Source organism: Cnephaeus nilssonii (assembly GCF_951640355.1).
Source record: "Cnephaeus nilssonii genome assembly, chromosome: 11".
Classification (NCBI taxonomy): Eukaryota; Metazoa; Chordata; class Mammalia; order Chiroptera; family Vespertilionidae; genus Cnephaeus; species Cnephaeus nilssonii.
Window position 1 is genome coordinate 27,760,215 of NC_137082.1, and position 14,603 is coordinate 27,774,817.

Here is a 14,603-nt window from a genome sequence, read left to right on the forward strand (position 1 = left end):
GTCTTAGAACTTACAAAAAAAAAAAAAAAAGTCAAGCATCATCTTTTAGTATAAACAAATGCTTCAAATGTATGACATCTAGTTGCTGTCTTCAAAGGGAAAACTTTTAACTCAGACGCTTGGCACTAAGATCACACGGGATCAACTCAGTGGACTGACTTAAGTGTTAAACTTTTTAAAGTACGTTAAGGGCTTGCACCTGCTCCCCCATCCACATAGATGTACTGACACGTATTTGACTAAACTGACTACGTACATGCCCAAGCAAGCAAGCAAGGCAGATTTTACAAGATAAGCAACCAAGTGTTTTCATGTCTGAGGGTGGCTAGAACACAAAATTGCCAGTCATCTTGTGGGGGGAAAGAATGCCTTTGAAAAACTATGTAGGGCATCATTTCAGGTATGGTGAAATGTATTCAAATGCCATCCTGTATACAGGTTCTGTTGTTTGTTTTCCCCTGTAAGTGCTACTTGTTAGAGGAGCCTCAACGTGGTCCAACTTTCTGCTGTTGTGATTAAGAAGGTAATTATGAGTTTTTTCCTTGGGGACAGCAAGAACAGCTTCACCTGGGAGCACATTAGAAATGCAGAATCTCAGGCCCCACCCCAGACTTACTGAAACAGAACCTATAACACGATCCCAACGGGTCTGTATACACATTAATGCTGCATTCTCCCCGAGGCAGTGCTGGTGACTCATGTGCACATTAAAATCTAAGAAGTCTTACTTAGAGCAAGTCAGGTAGAAGTTCACTTTGAAGTTTGCAGGGCAGGGAGATGGTCAGAAACTCTGCCCTGGAGAATCGCATAAGGCTGTAATTTATGTCAGTAGGGCGGAGGGAGGAGGAGAGCAATCTACCCCCGAGAAATGGACTTGCATTTCTTCCCCCATCTCATCCTACCCGTCCCTTGCAAAAAAATAAAATAAAATAAAACAGAGAAGGAAGTGCCAGGGCATTCTTACCTCTTTATTATTGCCCAGTTGTGTCACATTTATCTTTACTGCAAGGCTATGCTCCTTGGGCCTTATAACAGATTGGGCCGAGGAGGGGGGCTGTGGCATCTAACATTCAGTGAGTCAGTACCTTAATATTAATGACTATAGAATAGAAATATGCTATTTTAAAAAGTGCTGCGAATTGCACAAATGATTTTTTCCACCTCCAATAAAAAACTGAGGGGGAAATATAGAACTTAGATTATCTAGTGCTTATGTAGCTTGCTAGATCCGATTTACAGATCTCTCCACTCTTGGCCTCTTGAGATGCAATGTAAAGTAGCAATTGCAGGAGAAATTATGAAAAGATGGAAGCACAGATAAATGTGTAAACCATTCATCCTCCCCCTCCCCAATTTTGTAGTAAAAAAAAAAAAAATGAACAGAGCATTCTGGACCTGCCATGCAGGTTAAAATCAGGCCAAGGAGGCGCATGACGCAGCCCAGACAAGCACAAAAACAGATGACACAATTTAATATACTTTGAAAGGTGATCCCCCACATTCAGAAACTACTACACTTCTTAAAGCACCAACTCTAAAAGGATTCCAAAGTTCCTACAGAACAGTGGCTGAAGATTCAAGAGAGTCAATGCCATGGGCTTAGTTGTGACACACTTTTTTTCTCAGAATGAGGAACTTAAGCCAAAATGTGTGTAACAACATAAAATGTAAGAATATTCTGTTTCTCAAATGAGCTGCCAAGAGGGACAGAGTCCTCAACTATTACAAAATCTCTGTAACTAAACTGAAAATGCCATCATCTATACATATGAAATATCTATTACATAATTCTGCATATGTATATTTATACATATTATATACCGTATGTGTGTATATATTTACACATATATACATATATATACATATATATACACATATATATAACATGCAAGAGGAAACATTTGAGTTGATACCAATGAAAACCATTTCAACCAAGTAAATCAGAATCAATGAAACAGAAATCAAGAGTGGCTGCTACTGCCAAATAGATGTAAATTCTTGTGCTATACTCTCTCTCTCTCTAGAGTATTTAAGCTGTTAAGACTGTGCAGTCTGTCCCTCATTCCCATGGCAAGAAAGGGTGGAGAATGGCTGGAGGACAGAGCCTACCCTTTCCTGTCAAGTTAGATCTAATCCTTATGATCCTCACCTTCACGAGAGCAATGGGGATGCAGATAAAAAGAAACTAAAAGATTATAACAAAAGAAATAAAAGACAGCTCGTTATTAACTTAAAAATATGACCTATATAATCTCGAGCGAGGCAAGGATTAAACCTATCACACCCAAAATGTAACTACGTTCACGGTCATTGCAAGTTCATTTCTGGGAAGAATCTGGTTGTTAAGAGTCTATTCCATTGCTAACACACTACTTTTTTTTTTTTTTCAGCCAACTCCAAGGCAAGGATATTAGAACTAGGAAAGGATATTAGAATTAGGCCTCACCAATCTTAGCAGGATCCGAGGTGACACAAATTCCTAGAAACTGACCTAAAATACTTCCAGTAAAATAATGGGGGGTTGTGGGTTCGCTGGCTGTACTGACATACCCACCCACAGAACCCTTCCTTGGGTCTGATTTCAGCCCGGGAGCACAGAAGCCCTGCCACTGTTAAGTGTTCATTCTGAGCAGCCTAATTTGACTTCATTCTGCTTGGGCTTCAGTCCAATTGGCAGATGTCCTTGTAGAAGCTGATCTCAGACACTTTCCCTTTCTAATTTATTGGCACCGTTGCCTCTGTTGCATGGGATATCATCTCTGAAACTTTATCTTGGATTCCCCAGGTTTTGCCTGTTTTGTAGCTTTGGTTTTCTCTTAAATCTTTCTGCCCCAAAGAGGTTCATGTGAAATACTAAATCACTGGTAATTCCTTTAGTGCAAATACGAATTATCAAGTGACTTGCTTGCAAATTTCCTACCATCCCTTGCCTTTTCCCCACCTCCCTCCAAAAGGGGTAACTTCAGAAGCAAAAAATGGAAACCCGAGGTAATCACTGTGAATGCTGTACAAACACATCATTTTCTCTTCTTACAGGCTGGACTTTATAAAATGAAATGCCAGAGCTTTGAAATTTATTATCTGAAATAAGTTTAACATTTGGAGAAATGTGTTCGAACACATAACCTTGGAAAGAAAAGCAAGCTGATCGAACAGAGAATGGGGTGGGCAGAAAACATGATGAGTGCAGTTTTGCTGTGTGTTGGGAGAAGTTAGAGAATTGGGTCCTTCTGAGCATAAAGAGCTCCCAGATGAGGTAAAAGTTAAATGCAAATCAATTTCCAAGTCTTCACGAGGGCCACTGGATATGAATTTTAATTATACATGACCACAATATCAATAATGAAGAAATCTTATGTTTTATTTAATCCTTTGGCCAGACCAGCCCCCTTTGAAGGGACCACTAGTTTAGGAAAGAAGAACAACAAACCATCATTCACTTTCCTGCAGGTTTATCATTTTCCTAATTATTTCTATTGGTCCTGCTTTACTCTTTCTGCAAATTAAGGGGTGGGGGGAGCGTTTCTATATTAGATCAGCATTGTCTGGTTCTTATCCAAATATTCCACCTAATAAGGACATTAAGTTCTCATGGACTGGACAACCACTCTGCAACATTCCTGAGAATTGAATAATATAATAATCTTGAAAGTCAGCAGAGTAGATTATCCACTTTTTTTTCTGGACTTGAACTTGTGACCTTAACAGTAGCACTGCAAAAAAGCAAATGTGCTAAGCACTTTGCCAGAGTAACCTTCCATGTAGACTTTTCATCTTAAATACACACAACTGAAAACAACTACAGTTTTTGGAAAATTATGTACAAACCCAATACTTCTTTTGATTACATATAAATACAAATTAGCTATTTTTCCTAAAAAGTGGTTATAATAGTAAATAAATACAAAATAAATCTGACCATTATACTTCATGTGCTGGGGTTGAACCCATATAAAATGTACAACTAAATACATTTTAAAATCTTTAAGGAATAATTCTCTGATTAAAATATTTGTTTTCCCAACTTCTTTTCGTAGATATAAATATATTTTTCAAAATAGCTGTGTGTTTTTTTTTTTCTCTCCATTCCATTCCATAAATAAAGTCTTCATTGGGAAATATTAAAGTGTCAACTTGGGTTTTTTTTTTTCCTTTTTTCCTAAAATATATATATATATATATTTATTTTATTTTGCTGTGCTAACGACACCCGCAACCCTCCACAACCATGTCCTGATAGTTCTTTAATACGACCTTTTCGTTTTCGTCAAGGTACAGCATGGAGATGGCACTCAGTTCCGTGGGGACACAGCACGCCTTAGGAATCTTAGAGTTAACGGAGTTGACCAACGTCTGAACAATGGCGTGATTAGTGGAGTTCAGGTGATCGGCCAGCGGGAAGGGGCACTCCCCATGGCAGTAAAAGGCATGATACCCTGGGGGGGCTACGATCCAGTCATTCCACCCCACGTCGCTAAAGTCCACATACAAAGGGTGTCGCTTACAGCTGGACTTGAGGCGTTTGCGCTGTTTGTGTTTCGCTTGACGCTTTTCTCTTTTGTGCAGAGGATGTCCTTTCCCATCATGGCCAAAAGTTACTAACAAAGGTCTTATTTGGGACCAGCTGTGCTCGTCTTGGTGCAAAGACCTGCTAATCCTAACGTGCCTCTTGGAGACACCCGGCTTCTCCTCTAAGTGGGCCACTTCCACCACAAATCCGTGGTTGGCGAGTCCCTGCGCGGTCCACCTCATCACGGCAGGGGTGACGTCGAAACTCTCCCACCTGCTGGCATTCTGATTAACCAACCTGGTGTCCAAAAGTCTGGTCACCGGGAACTTCGAGTTGCCTGCTGCAGGTTTTATAATTTCATAAATATTTATTCGGTGATGGAAACTGCTGTTGTTTTCCAAAGTTTCCTGCATCTGTTCCCGAAAAACCTGAAGTTCGGCTGAGGTGATAAACTCCTCGGTGGGAATGGAAGTTAAGTTGAAGAAGAATCGCCGGGTTGTTTTTCCACTCATTTCAGGAAGTTCTTCCAAAGATTCTAATTTGATATAAAAAGGTGGGGGGGGGGGAGAAGAAAAATACTTGGGTAAGATAAGTAATGACAATCTGATTATATGTAAGAATTTGTAAATCTCACTTCAGCGTATGATTTCACCCATACATAAGTTGGCAGCCAGAAGATAAAAAAATCCCCCCTTTTAGCTAAAAATAGTCTCCCTTTTCTAGTCTCTCTTTTCTAATATTTCTAATATGCGTATCATGAAACACAATGTCATCATTCATTGTTATGTTTTTAATGCAATACATGAATACTGCTTCCAGGTGGCTATAATAATGGGGGAAATGGTGAAGCATTTCTTTGGAATTCACAGACTTTAGGGCCAAAAAAAAAAAAAAATAGTCAGCACTATAGTTAGTAGAGGTCTAATGAGTGAGGATTTGAGGAAATTATTGCATTTTGTAAAAAGAAAAAGGCTTTAATGTCAATCCCTTAAGCGGTATTCTAAAACATTGCTCTGCAATTTAGATGATTTACAAATCTCGATATACAGATTTCAGTTTCCTAATTAAAGACTCTGAAACTCAACATCAACGATGACATTTTACAAAGCACACCCTACTATTTTACTCAAAAATCCAGAGACAAAGGCATGTACAGGAATCTACTTCTTTGCAAACGTAAGGGTGGTACTGGGACACTGTAGTAATTAAGGCCAGACAATTTCAAGAGAAATATCTTTCCAAATGTTGTCTGTCCTCTCACCTCCTTATGACCTCAACATCAAAATCTCATTTTAGATGCTTTTAGAAGAAACATAATGACTCTCCTCTGTAATTCCTTTATCTTTTCAAAAAATAAATCATCTTAAAAAATAAACACCTACCCAAGAATAGACACACAACAAAAAAACTGATAAAAATCTATAAAAAGGCCATTATGACAGATATAACACAGAAAGAGAATCTCATCCTATTACAGAATCTTGATATATCTACTGTCATTATTTCAAAATAGACATTTAAGTGGGTTATGCATAAATACTCTTTCTGATTTAATATTCCTCAATTTCAATAATAAGGAGTACTGTTTTTTAAGCAAACAATAAAAAAATAGCATAGCACCTTGAATCCTGTAGTCTGCAAGTCATCATAGGTACACAATGTTATTAAACTGATAGTACACAACACTAGAATCTGAAATATTTAGGTTCATTTTCTTCTAGCTTTACCACATTCAATGTGAAGCTTCTCCAACTCTAACCTCCACACAAAACAGCTAGGACACCTTATATCTTCAAACGCAGGTTCTGATTCAGTGGGTCTGGGGTAGGGCCTGAGATTCTGCATTTCTAGCAAGCTCCCAGGTGAAGCGATACTAGAGGGTACCAGTTTTAAGGGATGCTTTTCACATTCAAGTACAACTTGCTGGGAGCACATTTTTAAGTGCCTTTTTGTTGAATAATATGAAAATGCCTAGAACCACTAGTGTTGGCCAAGGAATGAGTCGAGGCCCATGACATAGAAAGACCTCCTAAAACTCATCTACTTGGACACAGAGACTATCAGGCCAAGAAGTGAGCCCTCTAACCCACACCTACTGGGGATACCTTTTGAGAGCCATCCACATTCTACACCCCCCTGTAAGTGAGCAATACTTTAGACCAGGCACTATTTTTAAAATAACCCTCCCACCAATGCAACTGGGCTCTCCTCAGCCGTTCCCAACAAGCATCAAGAGCTATAGTTAGCTTCTTTTCCTCTCCTCCTTGAAATTCAGGAGCCCCCTGATATTTTTTCCTGAGTGCATTCATTAAGTAGAGAAGCCAAGGGCTACCAGAGGAAACAGGATACCAGAGGAAAAAGGAATGCTGACCAGCTGTATTAATGAAGGTGCCCAGAGAAATCCCAATTGCAACAGAAACTCTGAATCTAAATGCATAAATTTTCAAAAAATTATAAACACAGACACGTGGATACACACACATAGTCAGAGGAGGACGAGGAAGGGACATTCTCCAAGGCAAGCATAAGAGACAGGTAATTGAAGTACAGAAGATGAGTATAAAGTAGGAAGAAAATAGAACAATAACCCTCCAAAGATAAATATAAAATTGAATCAGATAAAATTGCCACTTTTTGACCAGATTTGACCTATAAAAACGGCAATTTCATGTACATCAAAATCTCACTGGGGGTAAGTGGCAAAAAGGATAATCACTTAGTTACCTTAACAAAGTGTGGGGGGGCACTGTTGAATAACATCAAGTAATGTGAAGACCTTTCTCTGACTTTCAGCTACATCTCAGTCAACTTATTCCTTGAAGGAGCCCTCTTTCTCCTTAATACCAAAGCCTGCAAGACAACACACCCCTGACTACAGACTCAGGTCAGAGAAGTAAGTAAGAAGTTCTCTGAAAACCTCAACATCAAGTTTTTCTTCAGGGTTGAAAAATCAAAACCGATGTGAAATAAAGTAAATTAAAGAAAAAAAAGAAAAAACTTCTGCAAATGATCACAGCAAGCCTGGGGAGTCTGAAAATAGAGAGCATTGACCTAAGTAGGTAATGAATGCTTTTTTGGAGGTTTATACAGTTGTTAATTCTCTGGAAATAACCCTTGTGGAATAATCTGAACTTGCCGAGGGATTTGAGGATTCCAGCCTATCTCAGACCTGGGTTCCTGAACCCAGTTCTTAACCAAATAAATGTTCTTCACATTTATTTAGAAGTTCTTAACCAAATAAATGAAGCTATGATGGCAAATATGTAGGGGAAAGAAAAATAAGGCAAGGGCATTCAAACTCTCCTTCAAAAGCGAAGAACCATCTACACTCTGTCAATTATTCATCTACATCAAAATAATCCAAAGATAAGGCTGAATTCTCCCAGCCAGCCTAGGTCTATTCTGGCCTCCTCTTTCCTAGATAAAGAGAGAATATGACCTAAAAGAAAGAATAATGCTAATGATAGCTAGGGTGATGAACGCTTCTTTTCCCTGGTCTAGGACTGAGAGCTTTATATGAATTATCTCACATCAAATTGATTCCAGAGAAACTACTATCTATCTCCCTTTTGTGAATGAAACAGTTAGACTCAGAGAGGTTATGGAACTTTCCTAAGGTCACAGAGCTAGTAAATGAAGAGCAGAGCTATGGACTTCAGTCTATTGCATTTCCCAAGATTCCGGCCACTAGACGGCACTACATAACATAGAGATGAGTCAAAAACTCAAGCAAAAGTCAGAACTATTAGGAGTACTCTAATAATTAATATAATGATAACCATACAGTGAGTTATTTTCCAGCTATAGGGATAGAAACACACTACCCAAGTGTGGCAAAGGGAGCACAAAGAACTAAATGAGCAGAAGAGTACAGTGGCAGGGCCCACTGAGACATACAGATCTTGTTTGGAACCACTGATATTTTGTGGCTGCCTTTTTGTCCTATAGTATGGTGAGTTTTAGCAAAAAAGGTGAGTGATCATTATGTTTTGAGAATTTGCAACACAATCTGGACCCAAAAAAAAAGGTCCATTAAGATAACAAAAACCTGGGGATATTCCAGAAAATCAGTAAGGTTGGATATTACTGTCCTGAAATAAAATCAAAGTGGCTGAGAATAATAAATGATACTTTCTAGAATATAAAATAATGGTTACAGAACTGCTATATCAAGGAGAAAAGATAAAACACAAAGGTTACAATGACTCAACTTTTAAAAAGACAACAAAGAAGATGGCAGCTAAAGGAAAAATATGGTCATAATGGCCATAATCACTAACCCTGATTTGGCTTCTACCCACCCTTAGCTCCAACACTTTTGGAATGATTTAGTGCCCTCTTATTGTCCTCTGATTACTTAGTGAAATACACAAAGGGCAAGTCTCAAAAACAAAGACAAAATAGCTCAAAGAGAAGGGAGCAAGAGAGATGATAGAGGAAACACACACACACACACACACACAAGAGAACAGAAAACAGTGCAAGAACTACCACTGGGCACCATAGCCTCAATCTCTCTGAGCATTTCCAAATAGAACATCTCTCCTACTTATAGGGGTCTTTCATAATCACACTGAAATACCTGGGGACACTAGGGAAGCCCACCAGGAAAGTATTGCTTTCGGAGGTGTCTACTGTCCAAATCCTTTGGTTGCACTTGGAATGTGACCCAAGTTCTCCTTCACGGGGAACTTGCCTGTTGTACGGCTATTTTCACAATAATTCTATCTGTGGGAATGGGGTTAATCTCTATGTCAAAACTTTTGTCACAGAGGCAAATAATTCAGTTATTTCATGCAAAAAGACTGTCTTTCAGAGTCTGGAGAGCAAGCATGTGGTCCTTGTATATTCCAACCTTACAGGAAACTGTAAAGACTGTTTGCACAGCCAATGAAGTCAACCCATTTCAATGTGTTTCTCACTACAGCAAAGCAGAAAACACTCTTTCCAATTAGAGAAGTAATTTCTCTATACTCAGTGGCAGTTTGCAAGGCTTATGTGGTCAAAGCACTTCTTAATGACTTTGAAAAAAGAAAATTTTTTCAGCACTTGGGCTTTCCCGAATAAAAAAGCCATTGCAGAAAGGACAAGACAAAGTTTAAGAGGAGAAATGACAACTGATAATTTTGTCTCTGATCACCTTCCATGTGGTCCCTTTATCTTCACACATTGGTTGGAAGAATGCCATCGTATCTCTTGTCTCGTAATTTCACCAAATCTTCCAGATCCCACCCACAAATAAAACCAACAAGTAATTCTTGGAATCTGACCCTTTGGTCCTTTACCAGATAAATGCCTATTAATTCCATATGAACCAAATTCTGCTCTAAAGCCAGCCACCTTGATCATATGGTTTATTAAAAGATTTTTAGTGCTATCCATGCCACAGGGATGTTTATAAAAACCAAATCCTGGCTATACAGATATAAAATGGTCTTTAAATAGTGCAATATGTAGCCTAATGTTGATATACTAGTTGTAACAAGAAATGGATTGGTCGAAATTTGGGGCAAAAATTACATAGCTTTTCTCTATCATCTAACTGCATTAAGATCTATTAAAAGTTGATTTTAGGCAAGTTGGTAACTTCTGTACTATTTCACAAATAACATTTACATTTTTTAAAGATATAGATCCTGACGTATTAACTAAGCATGCTATTTAAGTTAAAATAACACATTCAAATAACTTGCAGCCAGTTCGGTTTTGATTAAGCCACTTCTAGAGAAAGAAATATGTAGCCATCACTGATGGAATCCTCATGCAACTGAGTATTTTAGGTGTCAAATGATTCAAATGATCTTCCTTTTATGTTATAAGAGACACATCCCTGGCCTTAAAAGTAAAGAATGGTTTCCATGCTAAACTTCCAGGAGAGGTGGCTCAAGCAGATGTTCTTATTTTTCTACCCCCCAGAAAAACTATTCTCACCAGCGTCAGCTGAAAATGATGAGCTGGCTCTCTAAATCATCGCAAGGTTATGATGAAAACATGTCTACATATCAGATTGTAGATTCCACTTGAAATTTACCACCTCAGCAGGGCTAGGCAAGAAAAAGGGAACTTCGCTCCCCACTCTCCCAATAGCCAACAAGTGGTTGCCCGGTGACATGCAACTTTGCACCCTTCTCTAGAACTTGAAGGAACCTGTGCTCTATTTAGAACGTAGGCAACTTAAAAGTGCAGAAAAAGAATTGAAGTGGAACGTATTTTTGACCAATTGCTCTAAGAATCTTGGTACAACACAGATCTCCAAGAGCTGCTCTAAGACATTTCGTATCCACGGAATGCCTTTCTGATGAAACAAGCAGAATACCCTACCTTAGAAAAACCGCATCCAGTATCATAAAAGAAAATCCACATTTCAATGCACGTGAAGGAAAACAGGCAGCTGCTGCCAGAGCTTTATCTGAGGCTTCCCTGGTCTCTACTGGGAGTTCATCTCAGATTTAAGCACAAGACAAGAAAGTCATTGTGGAAACAATAAGATTGATTGTGGAATTGATCTCCCACAGGGATTAGATAGGGATTCGAACATTTCCAAACCAGGCCCAGATCAACTGTAAATTAGAAAGACTTCGGGGCCCTGGGCTTTGATTTTTCAATACAATCTCTGAAAATTCTGCCCTTGGCTCTGTCTAGCCTGAAACCCCCGCCTAAGCAGGAGAGGCAGATTTATAGAGTGAGGGCTTCCAAACAGACGGAAAGTGATCCCAATCTGCCCTCCTCCTTCTCATCTTCCCCTATGGGATTCTTGCACGTTTAGCTGACTAGGGGCATGCCTTTTGCCCTCATCTTTCCCATCACTTGATTTCTCTCCAGTTCCAGGAGGAGGAGTCGCTCTGCTGGCTGCAAGCCAGGAAGAGGGTGCGGATTTACCAATGGGGAATCCCTGGCTCCCCCACCACACAGGCAGGCAGTGAGTTACAGCCAGGTTCAGAAAGGTTCTTACAGAGGCTAGACTGGAAAAGGCTTCCGTGCCCGGGCCAAGCTGCCCTTCCAGGGATGCCCGCAGTCTGCCCAGGGTGGGGCGCTTTGCGGGACGACTCCCCGCCCCCGTCCCCGCCCTCACTCCCCTGCTCCACGCCTCACCTTCGTGGTGGAAGCTGCGCACGGTGTTGGCGAGGCTAGCTGCCCGCTCCAGCCGGTGGTCCGGGGCGGGCGCGCCCGGCTGGCCCGAGTGCCGGCGGTACAGGTCCAGCATGTAGGGGGGCACCACAGCGTCCCTGCTGGGGGTGGGTCTCTGCTTCAGGCCGAACATGCTGAGCAGCCGCAACTCGAACTCGCTCAGGACGTCGTCCGAGGGCTGGGACGAGGAGCGGCCGGTGGACGCCGCGAACTTCCTCCGGCCCAGCTCGGGAATGAGGCTGGCCGCGCCGCCCAGGAGGACCTGGGGAAGCAGCAAGGCTAGAAGACAGCGGGTCCCGGCCACCATGGTCGACCTGCAGACAGGGCCCCGACATGAGTCACACCGAGTTCCCCGCCCAGCCCTCCCCCATTCCGCCCCCGCGGCCTCGGCGCCCGCTCGGTCCGCCCGCCTCCTCCACCAGGGTGCCCACCTGGCTTGCACCGTTTGCGGGGATCCTTCAGAGCAGCTGAAGCCAGAACGTTTCGGAGAGCGGAAGGGCCCTAGCTCCCGAGCCTTAAGGCTTTCTCCCTCCCATTCCACTCTTAATTCCTCTGACATGATTTTGAAAGACCCCCTTCCCCCCCCCCCCCCCAGCGTCAATGACTGTCACCTTTATTTTCTATGAGACTCGCGCTGAAACAGTGCGGGGGAACCTGGGAAAACCACTACCGGGTCTGACACCCCTTGTTTGTCCTCTAAACAAACTCACACACTGCTCGGCGCTCGCTTCTTGCATAAAAACACGCACGAATGGTGCATGTGACTTCCTTAGAGGCACTGTATAGAACTTCCTGACACACACACACAAAGTCTACGAATTTCAGACCTAGTAAACTCAAGGCCACAACTTCCGAAGCCACTTACAACTTGTGGCCCACGCCTCTAACCTCAGAGATGCCAGGACAGCCCACTCCAATCCCGGACCCTTCCCCCTAATGCAGTCAAGATACCAAGGTATCTTCCTGGGATTACGTTAATAGCTAATATCTATCAATTCACATGTCCGTACAAGGTGTCCCTCGAATTCCTGGAAACAAAACAGGGAGAAACCCCAACTTTCAGTAAATTCCCAAATGGGACGTGGCTCTGAGGAGAGACAGCAAGGTCTCCTGGAGAAACCTGAAGAAGGGAGGAGGGATTGTCCCATGGCAGGACACACAGGTTGGCAGCTAACGGGTGACAGCCAGGGTCATCCTCTCAAGGGGATCTCTGACTTTCTTTAATCATCCAAGTGTTAACAGCCCTAATAAAATACCTAAGAGAGGAGGAGGAGGAGGGGCGGAAGAGTCTGAGCCAAAAGGGCGAGGCTGTCGCCCGGGGCGGGGGGGGGGGGGGGAGGGGAACAGGGGGAGGGTAGTTGTATGGGGGCATTCCAGCAGGGGCTCGGCTGCACGTGGACTTGGAGGGGGGGGTCTGTTTACGTCCGGCCTGGCGGGACCCGGGATGGGGAAGGACTCAGCTATAGCGGCCGCCCGGGCTCCGCGCCCACCACCCCCCCAGTCTCAGCCCCGGGCCCACGTCCTCTACCTTTAGGAGACCGCAGACCGTCTAAGAAGCACGCGGGGACACGTCCATTGAAAGAGCCTCCACATGGAAAAAGCTCTGGCCGAAGGACCTGGCGCAGGGAGCGAGTTCCCTTCCTTTGCCTCCTCCTCCTCCTCCCGGGTGCCGGCCGGGCAGTTCCTCTCCGCGGGCAGGGAACGGCGTATCGGGGTCGGGCCCAGAAGAGCGGAGGGCCGACGGGGTTCGGAGGCGGTACGGCTAGGTCCACCGGGGCCAAGGCACCGGCACGAAGCGGGGAGCACAAGTTATTCTCCCTGCAAGTTCAAGAAGTCTCCAGCCAAGTGCTGACACACAACAACAGCGAGCAGGGGGAGGAGTGCGGGGCAGGGAAGGGAATGGAAAAAGGAAAAGTTGGTGCTGTCGTCGTCCTCAGGAACCAGCGCCCGCGGGACGCGTGGCCCCGCGCGGGACCGGCTCCGGGACTCGGGGGGCGAAGGTAGGGCGCTCCGCGCTAGCTCCGCCGCGGCCCATGGTTCGGAGCAGCCATCCTGGGCGACGGGGGGTCCGGGGAAGGGCGCAGCGGCGATCTCGGTGCCAGGCGAGTTGCCCCCCCGCATCACTCTGCCTTACTCCAGCGCACCCCCATCCGCGCCAGCCAGCTGAAACCCCCGCGGCACCGGCGCTCCGTCGTTCTCGGGCGCATTCTCCGGCGAGTCCAGCAGAGTCCCGGCCGCCGAGGCGGGTGGTCGCGCTCTCCTGGCCCCCGGGGCCAAGCTGCTGTACCGTCTGTGGCCAGTCAGGGGTCCAATCACACTTCGGCCGGTGCGTCCCTAGCCTCCGAGCTCCCGCAGGAGGTGATCGGCATCGCGGCGCTAAGGCTCGGCTCCCGGGCGCTCTGCGCGCCGGTCCTTCGCTCCGGCGCGGCCCGGGCAGCTGAGGCCACGGCGCAGGGGCGCGCACGGCCGGGCGCTGTAGCGCGGATGCCTCGGAGACCCCAGTAATCCCGGAGGCGTTCGCCCCGAAGTCGTTCGGGTCGGCGGCGGAGCCCGTAGAGGCTGACGTCCGGCGGCGGCTGACAGTCCCCGGCGGGGTGTGGGAAGCGGAGCGGCGGGCGCAGCGCGAGCCGGGCGCAGCGCAGCGCGGCGGGGCGAAGACTCCGGCGGCGGCGGCGGCGGCGCCGTGGCGCGGCGCTCGCGGCTTTTAAAGGGGACGCCGCCTGCCGTCTCCCTCCCGGCCGCGGCGAACACCTCCCCCTCGGTGGCGCGGCTCGCCGGGGATCCCCGAGCGGGCGGGAGCTGCGCGCAGGGGTGTGGACGGCGCGCCGGGGCAGCCGCGGCGGGGTGGGGCCGAGGGCGGGGACGCGCGGCAGCTGACGGGGGCGCTCGCGCCTCCAGCCCCAGTCCTCACCCGGGAGATCTCCTGGGGCGCCTGACCCTTGCTCTCACTCCAGGGGCGCAATCC

The 14,603-nt window shown here is 45.1% G+C and overlaps 1 protein-coding gene across 1 annotated transcript; it reads right to left on the reverse strand.

Annotated features, from left to right (window-relative positions):
* Positions 1 to 1,913: 1,913 nt before the first annotated feature.
* Positions 1,914 to 14,400, reverse strand: BMP2 (bone morphogenetic protein 2). The gene is made up of 3 exons (XM_079783841.1): positions 13,167 to 14,400; positions 11,603 to 11,952; positions 1,914 to 5,045 (listed from the first exon to the last, which is right to left on the reverse strand). Exons 2-3 carry the CDS (start codon positions 11,943 to 11,945, stop codon positions 4,201 to 4,203), a joined length of 1,188 nt encoding a protein of 395 aa, XP_079639967.1. The 5' UTR covers positions 11,946 to 11,952; positions 13,167 to 14,400; the 3' UTR covers positions 1,914 to 4,200.
* Between the last annotated feature and the right edge of the window lie 203 nt (positions 14,401 to 14,603).

Bases quoted from the DNA above. Each gene is read 5' to 3' on its own strand.
- BMP2 (XM_079783841.1), bottom strand. From the start codon at position 11,945: ATGGTGGCCGGGACCCGCTGTCTTCTAGCCTTGCTGCTTCCCCAGGTC. The intron at 5,046-11,602 runs GTGAGGCGTGGA...ATATCAAATTAG, and splicing joins GCGCAGCTTCCACCACGAAG to AATCTTTGGAAGAACTTCCT.